General features: G+C 33.5%; 1 protein-coding gene across 1 annotated transcript in view; it reads right to left on the reverse strand.

The window, feature by feature from the left end:
- Positions 1-871: 871 nt before the first annotated feature.
- LOC138700323 (xanthine dehydrogenase-like) overlaps positions 872-22,429 on the reverse strand; it is a 129,667-nt gene continuing 108,109 nt past the window's right edge. Inside the window, exons 25-28 of the mRNA XM_069826866.1 lie at positions 14,675-14,789; positions 5,964-6,218; positions 4,741-4,908; positions 872-1,854 (exon numbers count right to left, since the gene is read on the reverse strand). Coding sequence (XP_069682967.1) covers positions 1,804-1,854; positions 4,741-4,908; positions 5,964-6,218; positions 14,675-14,789 — 589 coding nt within the window. The 3' untranslated portion in view covers positions 872-1,803. The remainder of the gene's footprint in view (positions 1,855-4,740; positions 4,909-5,963; positions 6,219-14,674; positions 14,790-22,429) is intronic.

Genomic DNA, 22,429 nt, shown 5'->3' on the forward strand with positions numbered 1-22,429 from the left:
CAGGTTGCGCTCCCTAAGAACTCTCAACACCATATGCCTGTCTTCATTTGGATTTGTAGCACTTGGACGACCCGAACCTGGTCTTCTGGTATATTCTAGGGTCTCTCTATACCGTTTTATGGCATCATGGGTTGTGCTTCTAGCCATATTCATAACATTTGCAATGTAACGTACACTGCGTCCATCATCGTAAAGGGCTACAGCTCGAACCACATCTTCAGGTCGCATCTTGTTTTAAGACAAATGTTACAACCCCACTTAAACTCAGAAAATGTAAAAATAAAGAAATAACGAATGATAACGATAATGAAGCACAAAATGGTTGAGACAAAATTGTTATAGCTGAGACTCCGAAAGCAAAATTGGAATATTTGGTTGTAATGGGTTGTTTATAAAACAAAAAACAATCAACAATGTATACACGTCTCCATAACAACAGATGGCTACCATAATATTGTATGAGAAGATAATGTTTTGCAAAATACCAGCAAATATTAAAGTGTCCGGTTTTTTTGTCCCTGAGTGTATTATCCTTCCACCTACATCTCGGCCTCCCCAAAGGTCTATTTCCTTCCGGCCTCCCAACTAACACTCTATATGTATATCTGGGCTGAGAAAAGTTCGGTGAGAGCAACGTACGTTTGACCTGTAATAACTTACCTACCATCAGGTCAAAATTATCTTACACTGTCAGATGTCTATCATGATTTTATATTATCTGACAGTGTGCGGTAGAGGAATGTTTGGCCTGTTCTTGGGTGCCAGTGTTCTTAGTCTAGTGGAATTTCTCCTTTTTGTTTTCTATCAGATTTATGACTGAATTTGTGCGTAATACAAGGAAAAAATAATTTGAAAATCATGAATAATAGCAGAAGATATGAAAGCAGACTTTATTAAACCACAGTTAGGGCCTACGGTTCATTCGGTATGTTGTTGTATTAAAAATATTTTTTGCACAATCATGCTTTTTTTTGCATACTTACTATCATTGTTGTATGCCATGTAACGTGAAGATACAACACGTTCAGTGGTTACTACGGAAACGCTGGAAATAAAAGTGCAGTAAGTCAATTACTTACAACATGTAAATTCTCTACAAACTTGACATAATCATTTTTAATTAAAAAAAAAAAACAAGAATTCTAATGTACCAAGCTGAAACTTCATTTATTTAAATTACAATTGAACGTGAAGTTTGAACAATTATTAAATGTTACAGGATAAAGACTGTCGTTCTCTTTATTTATAGAAAAATATTCAGACACTTCAATTTCGTATAAGTTATTGCAATAGCTTTTATTTATTTGAACAAAAGACAATCGTATCCAAGAAATAAAACAAAAGACTATAAAAACACAGTCACCTAGAAAATTACACATTGATATTAAAAAAATAATAAACGTTCAGTTCAAAATTAATACTTAACTAAAATACATAGTACATAAAATGAAGATATAAATTATGATTGTGCAAAAAATAATATGCAATACAAGGACGTTAAGTTCATGACACAAGAGCACTTACCAACCTAGTATCGCAATATACTGCTGTAACCACTGATCCTTCTAATAACCTTTTTGTATTCTAGCACGAATTAAAGTACAAATATAGTAGATAAAATGTGAATGAGTTGTATGACTCGAACATTATTTTCTTCAGAAAATCTAGAAATTAATTTTAAAGACATACAATAATAGGCTAATTATACTTAATATTACTGTATCAAATGAATTCATTACAAAGATGAATTAAAATACAATAAAAAATAAGAATATAAATGCGAAGTACATCTTCAAATTCAGTTCAAGGAGGCACACTCCATGGCGTGTATGTCCCTGCTTCTGGTTTAGGTATCTGAAACAAAGGTAAATTAAGATTTTATTTCTTGTAGTTATTAAAACTTCCAAGTGAATCTCAAACTAACGAATATATATTTATTATGTTAACAAACTAGAATCGCTTCATAAATAGTGACCAATAACTACGTAATCGTCATCTACATTGTTGCCATTATTATTGTTCTTGGCATTGTCATTAACATAAATGTCATAATCATTATTTTTCGTTATTGTTACAATTATCATCGTCATCATTGTTATTATAGTTGTCATTTTCATCGTTGTCTTTGTAATTATAGTTTTTGTCATTGTCATTGTTAGATTGTTCTGTTTTGTCATTGTTTTCGTTTTTGCTTCGTTAGTATCGTTATTAGCGTTCTAATTGTCACCATTATTTTGTTACCATTTCCGTTCTTTTTTTTCCGTACGTTCATTATCGTTATTTAATTATTCCTGTTGTTTTGTCATAACTGCCATTTTGTTTCATTACGTTCATTATCGTTATTTCATTATTCCTGTTGTTTTGTCATAACTGCCATTTTGTTATACCAGTCGTTCTTCATCATTGTTGTTGATTCACAGTTCCAATAGATTTGTCATCATTGTCGTTGTTTCATTCTTTCTTTTGTTTTGTCTTAATTTTCGTTTGTTTCTGTCCTTGTTATAGTAGTCTCATTATTTCTATTCTTTTACTATCATTGTCGTTTCATGTTCCTGTGTTTTTCGATATTGTTGTTTCATTGTTTTTATAGATTTATCACAATCATTATCACGCCTCCGTGGTCTGTTGGTCAACATGCTGGCTTCCAGATCAGGAGGTTCCGGGTTCGATTCCCGGGCTTGGCGCTCGGTGAACTTTTCTGGAAGAAGAAGAATTCCCTGGGTGTCTTGAGTCTGGAAATTTGTATGAATGTTAGTGTGATTGTGAGTGTGCCGGGTTAATATTAATTAACCAATCATCACAAATATAAAAATACATCAGGACTGTCGCTGGGCAGTAACCTGAACACACGTTTCAGCGTCACATTGTTGACAAGCAACTCCATCTGTTAGCACAACCATAAACACAACCATTTGCACAAAAATAACTTAACACTATCACATTATTCTTGTCTTCTGTCACCATTATCGTTCTATTTTGTCTTCTTTGAGGTTGTTTTATTATTCCTGTTGTTTTTTCATGGCTGGTGTTTCATTGTTCCTATCGTTTTTTCATCGTCATTGTTGTTTCGTTGTTCATATAATATATTTGTGATGATTTTCTTTCGTCAGGTTTCGTTTTGTATTTTTCATTGTCGACATTTTGATTATTAATGTCATTTTGTTATAATTTTCGTCATCATTAGATTTATCATTTTCATCTTTGTGTTAATATTAATGTGCTTGTTGACATTGTTACCGTTTTGTTATGAATTTCGTTTTCACTGTAATTGTCACTTCGTCATCATTGCTGTTGTTGGTACTGTTATAATGCCTTTCATAATTAAACTTGTCACTTATTATCGTTGTCGTTTCATTAACATCGTACCTTACTTACTGGCTTTTAAGGAACCCGAAGGTTTATTGCCGCCCTCACATAAGCCCGCAATTGGTCCCTATCCTGTGCAAGATTAATCCAGTCTCTATCATCACACCCCACCTCCCTCAAATCCATTTTAATATTATCCTCCCATCTACGTCTCGGCCTCCCTAAAGGTCTTTTTCCTCCCGGCCTCCCAACTAACACTCTATATGCATTTCTGAATTCGCCCATACGTGCTACATGCCCTGCCCATCTCAAACGTCTGGATTTTAAGTTCCTAATTATGCTAGGTGAAGAATACAATGCGTGCAGTTCTGTGTTGTGTAACTTTCTCCATTCTCCTGTAACTTCATCCCTCTTAGCCCCAAATATTTTCCTAAGCACCTTATTCTCAAACACCCTTAACCTATGTTCCTCTCTCAAAGTGACAGTCTAATTTTCACAACCATAAAGAACAACCGGTAATATAACTGTTTTATAAATTGTAACTTTCAGATTTTTTGACAGCAGACTGGATGAGAAAAGCTTCTCAGCCGAATAATAACAAGCATTTCCCATATTTATTCTGCGTTTAATTTCCTCCCGAGTATCATTTATATTTGTTACTGTTGCTTCAAGATATTTGAATTTTTCCACCTCTTCGGAGGATAAATCTCCAATTTTTATATTTCCATTTCGTACAATATACTAGTCACGAGACATAATCATATACTTTGTCTTTTCGGGATTTACTTCCAAATCGATCGCTTTACTTGCTTCAAGTAAAATTTCCGTGTTTTCCCTAATCGTTTGAACATCGTACCTACTGTCCTTATCATTATTTCGTAGTCATTCTCATTAATATCTTCTCATCATTATAATTGTTTTCACTGTCATTGTTTTACCAGCAAATAGGGGTTAAAAATAATGGACACTGAATGAAATTTCCGGCTTTGTTCTTGTTGGTTTTTTTTTTTTTTTTTTTGCGCATGCGCTAGGCTAGGGTTTCTTTCCACTTTCAAACGCTAAAGGTCAGTATAATCGAGCACCCGTGAACGGTGGAACCGCAATCCCTATTCGCTGGCAAGTCTACTAAAAAGTATTTCTGCTGTTGATTGCTGGTGCGATATCAGCGCCAACTTTAGAGGAAAAGCTGAACCTCACTCTGATGCAGGTACAGCTGGCTTGAAGGTCACTGAAATAAGTTACTGCTACATCAAAGATACCGACGTGCAGTGTCCATATTTATAATTCTTCACACGCTAGTTTCACTGTTTTTCTCGTATTTTTTTCTTTTTCTGAGGCTATAATCATATCGTTTTTCCTAACAATCCAATCATTGTTTTGATCTTTCTTTTCTTTGTAGTCTTTGCTAATGTCTCCGTGGCAGTATACTCGTACCTTGTTAATTAAGTTGTCTACACAAGCAGTACGAATTCTCTCTGCTGTGGCTGGGGAATCCAGTTGAAACAACCCAGTCAAGTCAACATCCGCTCTGGCTGCAGAAATGGCATCTTTGATTGCAAAGAAGATAGACGATGCTAGGAAAAGAGGAGGCTCTCCAACGGCCTAAAACAAAGATGCTTTGTGAATATATACAGTAATTTTGAAAACAGACATCATGTTGAAAATAAAACTGATTAAAAGTTGAATTTTTGGATTACTGTAATAGAATTTAACTCAAATAAGGCTTTTTTCAAGCACAAGACAAACTTCTTTGTGGCAGTGACTTTCTCGAATGGAACGAGAGAGGAAACGTGAATTTCTAAATAGGACAGCAAAATAATCAGATATTTTTCACAATATCTCTCAATTTTCAAGAGAGCTTCTTAATTCTTGAAACTGTAAATAGTGTAGCAAAATTCTGACAGTTTTATAATTCCAATCATAAATAACACTATTACCTTCTTACATAATATTGCCAACCTCAGACACAAGAGGAAAGTAATAAATGTTAAATTAAAGTTAAATTTCTCCATAGATACGATATATGTAACATACCTTTGCGGATCTAAAAAGCTTTTATAAGCCCTAGAGCCAAAAAAAAGTAGTTTGTTTACTTATATTTATATTTATTAAATTGACAACAATTTATCTTCAGTTTATTTGGCTTTAAGAATATCTACAGAAGGAATTTCGGTTTCAAAAGACACCGACATCATTTCCAACATAACAGAACATTGTTTATTAAATTCAGAGACTGGCAACTTAACAACAAAGAAATAGTAGCATCATGCATGGCCTCCCTCAACGAATAATTTTTATTCTACGTATTCTTTTTTTTTTTTTAGTACCCACAGCCCCTAGTTACCAAAACAAAACACGGTAAACAAGATGTACAAACACAAAGCGAATTTCTAACCTAAAACTCTTATCAAAAAGCTTTAATTTATTCAATTACGGACCAATGCGCCACAAAATAATGTGTGAACATTTGGTGAAATTCATTTTTAAACTTGGGGCAGCTACCCCGTACACTCGTTATAAACATCTTCATTTCGCCTTTGATACACAAATTACTATATTATTATTCTCTCTTTGACGTAAATATGATGTCCTCATACGCTCTTTTCTTCGTTTCTAAAGCCAGGAACTATTATTACGTAGCAGGCCTAAACATTTACCTTTGAAGAGTAAATAGCCCTGGGATTCGAGGATCCTTGTAGGAGAGAAACGTTGAATTCCGTGGGGATGTCTGAGACAGTGGGGATCTTGTAGAACCCCGGTCCGTTTGTTAATAATTTGCCTTGGGGAGAATATCTTAATTCTTCCAGCACATAAAGGCCATATCCTTGGATGAATCCTCCTTCCACTTGGCCCACATCAATGGCTGGATTAAGACTCTGGCCGAGGTCCATCACGATATCAGTTCTGAGAACCTGCAAAAAACTGAGAATTACTATTTCCAGTCCATTACATACACACTTGAAATATACGGGCATTTCATATCATTCTTAAATGGGTTTCCATAGAGAATAATCCAAAGCTTGAGCATTGGATAGGCCTATTTGCTACTACAAGGTGGGCACAAAGTTCCGTTACCTCGTATAAATTACCTCAAATATACACACTATTTATACAGGGACATCATTTTATTTTTACTAACATTTCTAACATTAACCTGGCTATACCTTTGGATCAACGGTTGAGAACAGGAAACATCGTTTGCTATCCCCTTCCACGACTGGAGTTCGATGATACTGGCGTAATATACAAACAAATCACTTTACTAGGTATAGGAGGGAAGAAAAGTAGTTCATCCATTTACGTAAACTAGGAAATATCGCGATTTTGAGTTCGATAATTTTCATTAGGTTTTTGTTTAATCAAAGTACAGTACTGTATTAACAATGAGTGTTTTTACTCACGAACTGAGCTGTCCATGTGGACGTATTCATTATGCAGTGTATATTATACTGTCTACAGCACATTAGCGTACACTATACTGGGTGTTCAGTTCAAAGTGTGTCATTGCTCGCTGTATGCCTTCATATGGCTAGTCGATGAGCCTAGAGAATTCAATCTTCCTACACTTCCGCAGAGGTGTATTGCCTATGTGTCAGAGAAGTTGCATAGCAAGTACGGCGTTCATTCTGAAGCGTACTTGCTGATATGTACGGTAACGCCGGTAGTGGCAGGAATGTGAACTGTTTCGAAACATGTACTGAGGTGGGTTTTTCCCTTACTGTCGGGATATGGGGAGAGGGTTAAAACGATTTCTTACGTATTTGTTGACATTAACTTCGACGGTCAACATGGACACGGAGCATTTGATTTGTATTGTGGAATGTTGCCGTACGCAACCGATGATAACAAATACCCTGCGTACGACTTGCCTGCGCAAAACACAGTTCGAAAGAGGTTATGGTAGCACACAGACCGTACAGACCGCCATCTGTTGCTACGACGTTCAAGTTATACCGTACACGTTCTCAAGTTCAGATTGAACGCCTTGATTAATAGGCAACTTCTCTAACATAAAAGCTGAAACTCGCTTCAAATCGCTGACTCACAAACAGTGACGTCATGACACACTGAAATGAACACCCAGTAGAGAATGAAGTTAAATTGAAAAACAATCATAATAAGGATATTTAAACACATTTTCAAAATGCTGGCCGTTCATTTCAATACAGGCTTCAGTTCGAATGTGTGTAATTTCAATTACCAGATTCGTCCTTCGTACTAGTAACTCGTGTTGAAATAATTCTGTACATATTGTATAAAAGAGTACCTTACGTACTGTAAATTCAATCTTCACTTCTGCTCGATCCAAAAAGATAAAATTACTCAGACATGCTATCTACTGCCCGTCCAAGTGGTTATGTCGCAGGATCGTAGGAAGGGAGGCCCTTTTATTTAAGTTATTTTAAACAATTGTATGGTTATAATATTACGTAGACGTCCAATTCCTAATAGAAATTAATGTTCTCGGAAAAGAGCTAAGACAGCCCAGCCACTAGTCTTTACAGAGGGGCGAATAGCAGCAGGTGGGGGAAACCGGGATGCGACGTAGGCAAATGGACGACAGTACCTGTGCGAAAATGATGCAATATTGAAAACTCTTTCGTCACTGGAAAACGCGAACATATTTTTGGAACGTACTGTTTACTATGACCGTAAGGCTACTATGACTGTATATGCGGTCTTGGATCTGTGTTCAGGACGGTTGAACTTCATTAGTAGAAGGGGTGGGAGTGAAGTGCATTGAAAAACTCAGATACAATAAAAATTGAAGTAAAAATAAAATGATGTCCCTGTATAATTTCTGTCATAGTTCAAATATTACATCCACTTTACACGCCTTTCCATTTAAAAAAAATCATGATGAAAACGCTCCCCACGTTTGTCGCTCACTACCCGAAGATTTTGAGGACAGAAAAAAAATAGATGAGAATCCAAGAAGTTATTTTTAGATACACATTACACCCCATTCTCTCTAATCTTCTGATCTGTGGTTCCTAGAAAGTAACAGTCTGTTGAATGATCCTTAGGTTCCCGGCATATTATTGGAACTGGAAAAGGCATACGACGGGATCTTACTAGCCAACCAGTTAATAGAATTACATGGAGCATAACAGATTTCAGGAGCCCAGTTCCTGTCCTCATCTATTTTGCAATCCAAATAACACTCGTAAGGTCTTTTAACTAGTGTAGTAAAAATTCGCCAGTGTATTTTTTTTATTTAAGTTTAAATATACAGAATAAAGAAATATAATTACAAAACAAACAAAGAGAAATACAAATAAAATAATACAAGCAATATAAAAAGAAGATACAGTAGTATTAACAAAATTTGAGACCGAATGAGCAGCGCTCGTGCTCGGTCGCAGTTCAGATATAATATTAAAATAAATAAATAAATAATAATAATAATAAATAAGTAAAATAAAATAGGAAATAAAATATAATTACAGCGGCAATGGAATTATATAATATAATATTAACACTAGAGAAGAATAATATCGCACGTGAAAAGTAGGATTAATATATATTTCAAAATTATAGAATACAAATATAATATCATCATCATATCCCTCACGTATTAGACCCTACAGGATCTGTTACGGTCTCATGCCAGCGCTTTCGTGGTCTTCCCAATTTCCTCTTTCCTCTTGGTACATAAGTAAGAATCTGTTTAGGCCATCTAGTGCGATCCATCCTTTCGACATGTTTTTTCCACTGAAGTCGATATTGTTGAACAAAATTAACTATAGGATCCATTTTGAGTTCCTGCAATATGTCCACATTTTTACGGTGTTCCAGCAAAGAGCATCCCGCTGTTCGTCTCATGAACCTCATTTCCACTGTCGTCAGCCTTTGCTCACCAGCTTTTCTGATTGTCCATGCCTCGCTACCATAAGTGAGGACCGGTCGAGCTAGTGTTTTATATACCTTTAGCCTTACAAATATAATATAGGTTGATTAATTCATACACATAGGCTATAAATTTATTTAATCAAATTGAAGATATTAACACGTTTCTAATTTTCTTGTTATATGTTAGTGGATTACATGTTAGAAGTTCTGGGTGTAATTTAGTTAAAGCATTGTACAACCGAGGGCCAAAATTTATGCTATGCTTTAGTTAACTAACCACAAACGTAACAAAAAAGTGTTTATGTGATTTACACAGTATTTCGAGGTATATTTCACTTTATAAGATACTTTTACCACACTTAAAATTATAACAAAGAAAACAGGTTATGAAACTTGTTTCATGAATGTAAATTTCAACTTAATTAAAAATTAATACTCTCACAGTGTTATGAGGAATAACTTCTTTTATTTTATGAATTTTGACTTCCAGGCAACAATGATCTAAATTTACATGTCACTTGTTAAAATAATAAAATGAAATATCTGAAATATTTTCTTTCGATTAGCATGTATGATTATCTTCTTCAGTTTTGTGTGTAAATTTGTAGTGTTTTTTGTAACGCAGTTTTACTCCTGATTGAGTCTTAGAGAAGGCCGTATGGCCTTAACTCTGGCGAGTTAAAAAAACCTTATTATTATTATTATTATTATTATTATTATTATTATTATTATTATTATTTAAAATCTCTTTCTCCAGTCTGTAGATGCATAAAATATGCCAATTTGCATGGGAACAATTTAGATCCTTTCAAAGTATAGTTTCTTGTATTAGTACTTACTGTCCATGTTCTCAATTTTATTTATGTATGTTTTTCTTGATTTAAGATATTATTTATTTATTTTTTTGCCTTTGTATCTTCCGTTTGTGTATTGTGCTGAACTATAATTGGCCTCTGGCTGTTGTTTAGCACACAAATATAAATAAATAAATATATTATTATTATTATTATTATTAATATTATTATTATTATTATTATTATTATTATTACCAGTTACCTTTTACTAAAAGACGTTTTGACTTAGAAATTATTAGTGAATGCGTTTGGGTTGAACTTAGAATGACTGATGGTTTTAATCTGTTATTAGGTAACCATTATTTCTCTCCTGATACAGATCATATTCACTTAAAATCTTATCTTAATTTTCTTGAAAAAAATCTCGACACTCATAATTTTAGAATAGTAATCCTTGGTGATTTTAATACTCCTGGTATGGACTGGACAACTGGTTCTAATCTTAATGATACTCATTATTACTCTAAAATTAAGGCTAAGGATTTATATTCCTCGTCCTGCCTTCTTGGATTAATTCAAATTAACTCTACCGTTACGAGTAAAAAGCTTCTTGATTTGGTTTTTACTAATGATAAAAACAGTACAGTTAAACTTGCCGATCACTCTCTAGTTTTAGAGGATACTTATCATCCATCTATCTCTATTTATATTGAAGTAAAATTATCGTTACCGGAACACTCTCTAATCAGTTCTTATTTAAATTATTCTCAAGGTGATTATCTGAATCTTTATTCTATTCTATACAATTATGATTGGACTAGCATATATCAGACTACTGATGTAAACACTGCTGCAAATTCCTTGTCTCAAATTATAAACAATGCTATATCCCTTTGTGTCCCTGTCACCTTTGTTAAAAAATCGCACTATCCTAAATGGTTTTCAAACGATTTACGTCAGCTTATTAAGAAAAAAAATAAAGCTCATAAAAATTACAAAAAATATAAAACTGATCATCATTATCAAATTTTTTCTAATTTTAGAAAACAAGTCAAAGCCATGATTAAATCTGATAAATTCAAATGGTTACAATCAATTGATGATAACCTAAAGCATGAACCAAATAAATTTTGGAAATATGTAGAAACTTTTCGAAAAACAAATAGTAATCCCACAGAACTAATAATAAATGGCGTTCACATCACAGATGACAAAGAAATTGCAAATGCATTTGCTTGTCAATTTAAATCTGTTCAACAAAATTGTAACTCTAATTTCATTACTTATGATTCTAATATCACTGACTGTTTGTCCCTGCCTAATATTACATTCGATGATGTAAATAAAGCTATTAAAAAACTAAAGCCTAATAAATGTAAAGGTACTGATAGCATTCCTAATTTTATAATTAAGGGTTGCTCTAATATTCTCTTGCCTGTTTTAACTTTTTTATTCAATCTTAGCTTAAAAACAGGAATTTACCCGTCACTTTGGAAGGAAGCATCCATTATTCCAGTTTTCAAAAATGGTAATAAAAATAGTGTTACTAATTATAGACCCATTTCTATCCTAAACAATTTTTCTAAAATTTTTGAAAAAATTATTCACAAACACATTTCATTTTATGTCAAAAATAAGATCAATTCGGCCCAACATGGATTTTCAAGAGGGAAATCTACAACTACTAATTTAGTTTCCTATCTTAATCTCATAATGCCTATAGTTGAAAATCAAGGTCAAATTGACTCAATTTATTTTGATTTTAGCAAAGCATTTGATGTTGTTCCTCACAAAATTTTATTAAATAAATTAAGTAATTTTGGTCTCTCCACTAACTACGTTAATTGGTTTGAAAATTATTTAACAGATAGACAGTCTTGTGTTCGACTAGGTAATTCTCTCTCGGTTCCATTTAATAGTTTATGCGGTGTTCCTCAAGGGTCTACATTGGGACCTCTCTTATTTTTATTATTTATAAATGATATAAGAAAAAGAATAAGTTCTAGCTGCCTTTTATTTGCGGATGATCTCAAAATCTTTCGCAAAATTAATAGTTTGGTTGATTGTCAAATTCTTCAAAATGACATTAATTCAATTTCACAATGGTCTGTTGAAAATGGAATGAAAATTAATCAATCCAAAACTTCTGTTATTTCCTTTTCACGGAAAACTATCTCCCTAAAATTTAACTATTCTCTCAGTAACGTCGTAATTACTAGGACAGGTTGTATTAGAGATCTTGGTGTCCTACTTGATTCAAAATTATATTTCCATGATCATGTGCAATATATTTATACCCATTCGTTAAGAATGCTTGGTCTAATTAGGTCTATAACTTATTCTTTTTCCACTCCTATGTGTTTATTAATTTTATACTATACGTTGGTTAGATCCAAGCTTGAATATGCATCTGTTGTATGGAACTCCATTACTTCCACTGACTCGGCTAAATTGGAGAATATTCAAAGAAAATTTATTTCCTTGTGTTCTTATAGATTTTTACCAAATTCCGATTATAACTATGAGATTAAATGCAATTATTTCAATTGCGGTTGTTTGTTCACCAGACGTCAGGATCTTGATTATTTATTTTTTTGCAAAGTCATTAAGGGTGATATTGATTGTGAATCTTTCATAAGCAATATCAGTCTTCGTATTCCTGCTAATGGTTTAAGATTTCATAAATTGTTTTATAATAAGAATCCTAAATCTCTCTCTCCGGTCTGCAGATGCATTAAATATGCTAATTTGCATGGATTAAACTTGGATCCATTTAATGTGTAGAATATCTTTGAGTTTTTAACTCACTGATCTTATTTTAATAATTATTTGTCCATTTTATTTCTTGCATTTGGTCAATTGATTAATGTAGACTATTCCATTATTTCAATTATCTCATTATACTAATTATGTAATTTTATAATTATTATTTGATCATTGATTATTTAGACCATTATATTGTTTGTATTTCATCTCATTGCCATTTTCTATCATTCATTCTCATCATCATTTGTTGTTTTGTTCTGTTTTGTATCGTGCAAAACTGTAATTGGTCTTGTGCTGTTGTTTTTGCACGTTAATATTCTAAATAAATAAATAAATAAATAAATAAATAAATAAATTATTATTATTATTATTATTATTATTATTATTATTATTATTATTATTATTATTATTATTATAAAGAACTGTAGTATATAGCAATAAAAATAATTCAATTTTTCTAAAATTATAAAAAAAAAGGTGGGTGGTAGAAAAATTCTGACTTCATTTTTGAAATCAGCAGTTGAAATTACATAAGAAACGGCAGAAATTTTTGATTTAACAAAATCACTGTTGACCAGTGTTAATAGTGATATAATCACTTCGGAAGACTTGTTATATCTGAAGCTTCGGACGTAATTTAACACAAGTTAATGCCTATTTATATTTCAACTTAATTCGTACCTATTATTATTATTATTATTATTATTATTATTATTATTATTATTATTATTATTTGATTTCATTAATACATTTGTAATTCACTCTATTCAATTGCCATTATTTTTAATTATCTCACTGAACTAATTTTAATAATTATTATTTGTGCTATTTATTTTGTTGCATTTGGTCAATTGATTAATGTAGACTATTATATTGATTGTATTTCATCTCATTGCCATTTCTATCATTCATTCTCATCATCATTTGTTGTTTTGTTTGTATCTTGTGCTAAACTGTAATTGGCGTTGTGCTGTTGTGTCGCACATTAATATTATAAATAAATAAATAAATAAATAAATTATTATTATTATTATTATTATTATTATTATTGAATGGGATTAGTGAACACATTAAATTTTAATACACATTGTTGTCCCAGTTATAATTTAATGCGTTCTACAACAACCTGAACTCATTACCTACCTTATGATCTCCAGTTAAACATTACCTACCTTATGATCTCCAGTTAAACATTACCTACCTTATGATCTCCAGTTAAACATTACCTACCTTATGATCTCCAGTTAAACATTACCTACCTTATGATCTCCAGTTAAACATTACCTACCTTATGATCTCCAGTTAAACATTACCTACCTTATGATCTCCAGTTAAACATTACCTACCTTATGATCTCCAGTTAAACATCACCTACCTTATGATCTCCAGTTAAACATTACCTACCTTATGATCTCCAGTTAAACATTACATACCTTATGATCTCCAGTTAAACATTACCTACCTTATGATCTCCAGTTAAACATTACCCACCTTATGATCTCCAGTTAAACATTACCTACCTTATGATCTCCAGTTAAACATTACCTACCTTATGATCTCCAGTTAAACATTACCTACCTTATGATCTCCAGTTAAACATTACCTACCTTATGATCTCCAGTTAAACATTACCTACCTTATGATCTCCAGTTAAACATTACCTACCTTATGATCTCCAGTTAAACATTACCTACCTTATGATCTCCAGTTAAACATTACCTACCTTATGATCTCCAGTTAAACATTACCTACCTTATGATCTCCAGTTAAACATTACCTACCTTATGATCTCCAGTTAAACATTACCTACATTATGATCTCCAGTTAAACATTACCTACCTTATGATCTCCAGTTAAACATTACCTACCTTATGATCTCCAGTTAAACATTACCTACCTTATGATCTCCAGTTAAACATTACCTACCTTATGATCTCCAGTTAAACATTACCTACCTTATGATCTCCAGTTAAACAATCGATTTCCACTTCTGAACATGCTGCCCCATAAGTGAAGTAGTTGTACATATTCCCCGTCATCTTGTCCCAGTCGTAGTCCACATCTGGGGTCCTGGTGCGAAGGGAGAAAATCAGATAGCATTATTGTTACTCGCTGATGAACGCGCGCTATTAGAGATCGTCTGTAACAGGGCTGGGCATCGGGAGCGGAACTAGACTCTAAACGAGGACGCTTAATATTCATCCGTCACTGAATCAACGCTGCGCGGTGTTCGGCGGGGAAGAAAGGGGATGAAGAGAAGTCATAAGGCTCTCCGCGAGAGAGTAGAATCCGCACTTGGTGCCCAGCCCTGATCTATAGACTCTATTAAACTAAAATTTTAACTGATTTTAAATTATTTAACCATATGCGGGAGAAACTACAATTTGTGTCCTACTAGTAGTAGCGGCCATACCATGTTGAAAATATCATTTCCCGTTCGGACAGTCTTTCATCACAAATGGAAAAAGGATGTGTAGCGTGATTGCTAGTGGTAAGCACCTAAGCTCCAAGTCAGGTCCTAGGATGGTTGACTAGTATCACCATATTTTTTCCCAGCTTATGCAACCAGCAACACTATAAGTCGCATCGCTACATATCTATTATACTGTACAAATCGTGTTTATATAGTAACTAGTGGCTTGTGCATCAAATGCTGCTGCAAACTAAGTTCATTAGACGTTCAAATAAAAATTTTTCAGATTTATTTTCAATGAAGAATACTTGTCTTTTTAATAGTTATTTGCTTCCATAATAATGAAACATACTCCCTCTGAATGGATGTTTTTAGGCCAAATACTTTCTCTTGAACCTATCCAACTTCAGTTTTTGAGTTTCAACGCGAAAACGCAAGTATCAATGTCAGGACGATAGCAATAGCTATTTCAGGTCATTGTGGATTGTAGGCAAAAGTTAAAAAAAATGTCAGCTGCTGCATGTAGAACTTGAAATGTAGAGCGTAAAATAATTTTATCCTACTAAGATATCTTGCTGAAATGATCTGGAGACTACAAAATTTTCTAGGCCTCTTATTTTATCAGTAAGTAATACCTTTTTATATATTTTTCTTAGGAACTGTAATTTTTGCGCTCTCTCGAGCCAATACTGAAGACAATGACACATCAATATCTATACTACACCGCCATTAAGTATATGAAAAAGACCCAACCCGACTGGGTTAATAAGTATAAAAATATTTGATTTTTAATAACAATATTATTATCTTAAGTTTTGTAGTTATATATAGCAGCCACTCAGTAAATTATAGAAATGAAGATCTAAATTAAGATATTCTCTACATTTACTTACATAACCTCAAAACGTTTCACTTTCATGTCATCAATACAGCATCAATATTATGTACAATTAATGAAAAATAGATGCATCATGATATTAACTATAATAATATTTAATTTCTAATGCTAATAATGTCATCAAACCATCTCAAGTTTCGTACATTTGAATATCCAATACACAGCTGTACTCAGAAAATTATTATACACTGCAGAATCAGTTTTTAATAACAAATTGAATTGAACTCTAAATATGTCGGCAATCCTGCAGGTCATGGCCTTCATGTAATAGCCTATTGTTTATTGTAGTGTGTGTTTTGTTCTGAAATTCAATCAAGTCGGCCGTGATTCGATAAAATTAGTTCTCAAAACTGACAACAGATGGATTTTGGAAAATAGGAAAATCATGTAGGAAAATTGACATTTCACTGAAAACTACTACTTTTCCGAAAACCTTTGGGTTCGAAGCTTCAAAATGAGGGGCCATTTATTAAAATCCGTTCAGCCGTTTTCCCGTAATTTCCATTACCAGTTCAAATTATATATATAGATGTTAGGCTATGCCTAACATACACAAGAGATAAAAATTATACAAGGTTGCAAATTGTTTGAAATACATACAGTATTTTTCTTTCATATATCAGCTAGTTTATACAGGGACATCATTTTATTTTTACTTCAATTTTTATTGTACCTCAGTTTTTTAATGTACTTCAGTCCCACCCCTTCTACTAATGAAGTTCAACCGTCCTCCACACAGATCGAAGACCGCGTATTCAGTCATGGTAGCCTTACCGTCACAGTACGTTCCAAAAATATGTTCGCGTTTTCCAATGACGAAAGAGCTTTCAATATTACATCATTTTCGCACAGGTACTGTCGTCCATTTGCCTATTTCGCATTCCGGTTTTTCCCACCAGCTGCTATTCGCCTCTCTGTAAAGGCTAGTGGCTGGGCTGTCTTAGCTCTTTTCTGAGAACATTAATTTCTGTTAGGAATTGGACAGCTACGTAATATTATACCCAGCAACTGTTTAAAATAACTTAAATAAAAGGGCCTCGTTAAGTAATTAACTGTCACATGATTTCCCCCCTTTCTACGATCCTGCGACCTAACCACTTGGACGGACAGTAGCTAGCATGTCTCAGTAATTTTATCTTTTCGGATCGAGCAGAAGTGAAGATTGAATTTACAATACGTAAGGTACTCTTTATAGAGTAGATACAGAATTATTTCAACATGAGTTACTAGTACGAAAGGCGAAACTGGTAATTGGAATTACACACATTAGAACTGAAGCCTGTATAGAAATGAACCGCCACCATTTTCAAAAATGTGTTTAAATATCCATATTATGATTATTTTTCAATTTAACTTAATTCTCTATAGTGTACGCTAATGTGCTATAGACAGTATAATATACACTGCATAATAAATATGTCCGTAGGGACAGCTCAGTTCGTGAGTAAAAACACTCATTGTTAATACTGTACTGTATTCTGATTAAACAAAAACCTAATGAAAATTATCAAACTCAAAAGCGCGATATTTCCTAGTTTACGTAAATGGATGAACTACTTTTCTTCCCTCCTATACCTAGTAAAGTGATTTGTTTGTATATTACGCCATCGAACTCCAGTCGTGGAAGGGGGGTAGCAACCGTTGATCCAAAGGTATAGCCAGGTTAATATCAGAAATGTTAGTAAAAATAAAATGATGTCCCTGTATATTTCTCTTTATAAAACAGTTATATTACCGGTTCTTCTGTATGGTTGTGAAACTTGGACTCTCACTCTGAGAGAGGAACATAGGTTCAGGGTGTTTGAGAATAAGGTGCTAAGGAAAATATTTGGGGCTAAGCGGGATGAAGTTACAGGAGAATGGAGAAAGTTACACAACACAGAACTGCACGCATTGTATTCTTCACCTGACATAATTAGGAACATTAAATCCAGACGTTTGAGATGGGCAGGGCATGCAGCACGTATGGGCGAATCCAGAAATGCATATAGAGTGTTAGTTGGGAGACCGGAGGGAAAAAGACCTTTAGGGAGGCCGAGACGTAGATGGGAGGATAATATTAAAATGGATTTGAGGGAGGTGGGGTATGATGATAGAGACTGGATTAATCTTGAACAGGATAGGGATCGCTGGCGGGCTTATGTGAGGGCGGCAATGAACCTTCGGGTTCCTTAAAAGCCATTTGTAAGTAAGTAAGTATATTTCTCTACCAAATGAGACTGACTTTAAACTTGTTTCATTTTCAGATAAATTTTGTTTTTTCCAGCGTGTCAAAAGTCGGCCTCTAATAATCTCCGTTTAGGTTACCATGTAATTATTTTTTACTGGATGCGATTGTTAACCATTGTTGTTACCTGACTTTTTGGGCTACGTAAAATGAGAACTAACACTTGCTTTTCATCTCAGACTGTAGATATTCTTATCGAGAGGGACATCGGATATCCCTAAGCACTTCAGCTGAAATAGGCTTTTTTTGTGCACCCGTGATGAGTCCCTCTCTCTCTCTCTTTCTCTCTCTTTCTTTTCTCTTCTCTTTTAATTTTTTCTCCCTTCCGTGAAATTTGTTTTTAAAACACTTGTTGCTAAATTGTTTCTGAAGTTTGTTCTTGAACATCTTGTGGAAGTCGGATATTCTTTCTTATCGCATTGTCGTGGTCGTGGCGAGAGTAAAAGGAAAGTGTGCAGCTGCATAGTTATATTGTAATTCCGTTATCACGTTATTATAAAGTAGCCACGTTCAATTAGTAGGCTAGCGGTGTCAAAGAGGACGGAAGCTTTGTAGTTTCAATAATTTTAATTATGTCGCGCTGTCCATTGTCGTCAAGTCTTTTGAAGGCCGCTCCAATACTCCACGCGGAGTGTATATATAAACCAGAGTTGCAAATTTTAGCAGTGTGTCTTGTTCCATGTTATATTAATATATAGCAGCAACAAACAAGACGTGACAACGTCGCATTTTCATTTTATTATCGGTGCATGCAATAAAGACCTACAAATCTTAAAAAGAATGCCGCTGCCTAATAATTAAACGAGGCTACTACTATAGTACGAAACTGCTTAAATATAACCGTTTGTATAAACAAGAATGCATTGTTGAAAATCAAATTGGATGTGTTTATTATTGATCGCTATGAATAGCAACCACAACTCTCAGTTACATTTCCAATATAATATATCGTCAACAATAATATTTAATCATTTTCCAGCTTGTACACTATGTAATTTGATATGAAAGGTTTATTCCGCAAAGAGTTGGAGTTTATTTTTGAATTTACTTACACCAATACTTCCTATCGAAGTAAGAAACACTTGTAATTATACCAGTAACAAAACCAATGTTTAAAAATAAACCAAAGATTGTCTTTCACAAATCAATTTTGTTTCAACAATGAATAAGTCCTAATGTATTTCTTTGCATCGAGTCTGATGCGCTTCGTCAGATCGACTTTGATGACATCAATGCTTTCTTTTTTTTTACTGGGTTATTTTACGACGCTGTATCAACATCTAGGTTATTTAGCGTCTCAATGATGTGAAGGTGATAATGCCGGTGAAATGAGTCCGGGGTCCAGCACCGAAAGTTACCCAGCATTTGCTCGTATCAGTGCTTTCTCTGAGAAATTGCGAAGGAAATCTTTATAATTCACAAGTAAGATGCATGTATTTTGATTCCAGTAATTTATTGTTTTCTGAATTGTAACATTTCATTTAAACTAATTTAAACTAAACATCACCTGTATAATAGCTGCTCATAAACTGTTTGTAGGACTTTGGGGGGCGGCAAATTTTGTCATAGCCTAGGCGCGGCACTATACCTAAATCCGACCCTGAAGGCTGTCCTAACAGGCGAGCCACTACCCTTAGCGAGCAGAAACGGGAGGGGGGAAACCGGGATGCGAACCAAACAAACGCACAGTGCTCGGTGAAACGTTGATGGGTGGTGAGATGGGGACGGATACTGCAATCATAGACAAAGACACGCGGTGCAGCCCCTGGAATCGAACGTGGGACTTAGAAGAGGGCCATATCAGAGGTAATGACATTATTGTGATCACTGCTAGATTTACTTGTAATAAAAAGCGTGTTTTTGAAAGTAGAGTTTGTTACTAGTGTAAGGTGAAATCTCGAAGGGAGAACGTTTTTACTTTAAAAGACGCAGCTTTTACTTTAGAAGAAACGAGTAGTAATATAAACAATAATCGTGAAATCAATGTTAGCAGTACAAATGGAAAAATTGTACCAATAGTGACTGTGTGCAAAGGATAGCCGAAGAGGATATTGCATAGCGAGATCCTAAAATAATCCACCAGACTGTTAAAGGAAATCGTGGCGTTTTAGAAATAGTTACTGAACGCGATATTTCTTGCATTTGTCTAAATATTTACAATAGTCAGAGCTTCCCCTACGTTACCAATTCGTGAAGGGACTGTGGACTATTGAAAGCGAATGGATGTCTAGTACTGATAATACGTAATATCACATCAAATATATTGTTAACTAGCTCTACCCGTGCGCTCCGCTGCACCCGTTAGAATTAAATATAAAGTAATTACATAATTAAAATAGGACATTTGATCCAGGGAACATTCGTGTTTGATAGAAGGATAAATCGTTTAATATGTTACTTAATTTAAATTGCATCCAAATAATTAAAATGCAGTCATTTTGGTCCAGAGACACTCATTTGGTGCAATGACAATTCCTTTAACATGTTTCTTAATTTTTATTACATGCAACCATAGTTTGATGAAGATTGACATCATTTAGATTTAATGTGTATACTTTATTTTACTTGTTATAGGTTTCCATTTAATTATGGTAATAACTTAATTTTAACCCTTGTTTCTACGAATTCAGTAAATGGCGCTTGGCTGACTATGGTTCTGAACCCTTCAAATAATTTAAATTATATTATATAATATTACATTACATTACATTTTATATTAAATTATATTATATTATATCAGAAGTTACTGTAATAACATTATAGCATTATGTCCATCTAGAGAAACTACACTTTCCAATGGTGAAATAATAATTAATTATACAAATCGGTTAATTTAGCTTCCGATATTACTTCATATTTCTTTTTATCCTCTCAGCTTCATACAAACACAGAAACATTCTCTGTAGGCTATCTTTCACAGCTTTCGATTGTTGCTGTCCAAGGCCCCTTATAGACGAAGTCATTGTTTTTTAATTCATTACACGGCCTTAGATGGCAGTTATTTTAATTTTAAAACTCATTTATCTCATTAAATATCAGTCCTATAAAAATTTTTCAAGGAATAAAACTTATCGCAAATTATTTTTAAAGTAACTTTTGTTATGTAACATTTTTTACAAAAATCAATAATAAGCGAGATATTTCGATTTATTTAATTCAGGCCCCCTTATAACCCCCCTTTTAAATAAAGTATTTTGAATGTCATATAGCCTAAAATCTAAGTTACAACGAACTTAATTTATATTCCAATTTTCATCGAAATCCGTTCAGCCATTATCGCGTGAAAAGGTAACATACAGACAGACAGACAGACAGACAAAAATTTCAAAAAAGCGATTTTCGGTTTCAGGGTGGTTAATAATATATGTTAGGACCAATTATTTTTGGAAAATCGAAAATTACCAGAAAAATTTCGGCTACAGATTTATTATTAGTATATATAGTAGCTTTTGATGTTCAGTTAAGTTAGTTCTACAGTTTCTGTAACGATGCCGTAAAATTTATATCGAAAGAACATTGGAATATTGCACAAAATTATGGTTTCTGAGTCACGGCCCTATAAAATGAGCATTGTGTGCCTGTCGTGTTTTGTTTAATACTCGACAAAAGAAAATTCACATACTCGTGCATAAAATTATTTGAACTTATAATCTTGCTCTGTTATTCATTTGAACACCACAGATTGTTTTTTAAACTAAGAAACGTTTATTGCTTTTTAAACTAAGAAACGTTATAAACGGAGTTAATACGTAAAGGCAAATCTAATATTGAAACGACGCAGGTTCTACTACTGAAAACCGTGATACGTAATCGGCATAAACCTGGTTTGTTTATAGCAGTGATTGGCAGATTGCTGCACTGTGTATTTGCTCAGTGGAAGATTGAAACAGCGTGCACATTAATGCAGACCGGTACCTTAACGTGTGAGGACGGTTTAATGATTAGCGGGTGTTTCGATGCTTTAAACAAAGTGAAATAAATCACGTACCAGTATAAAATAAATAGATTTAAATAAAAATACTTACATTGTAAGCATTTTTCTATAATTTTAAATATCTCAACTGAGCCTACGAATGTCAACATACTTAAAAAAGAACACAAATTAAAAAAATGCTTGTTTGGAAAATAAATTAAAATAAACATAAAATTATTTTTTCAAGACTATTACACTT

The sequence above is a fragment of the Periplaneta americana genome, chromosome 5 (genome assembly GCF_040183065.1).
Source record: "Periplaneta americana isolate PAMFEO1 chromosome 5, P.americana_PAMFEO1_priV1, whole genome shotgun sequence".
In the NCBI taxonomy this organism is placed as follows: Eukaryota; Metazoa; Arthropoda; class Insecta; order Blattodea; family Blattidae; genus Periplaneta; species Periplaneta americana.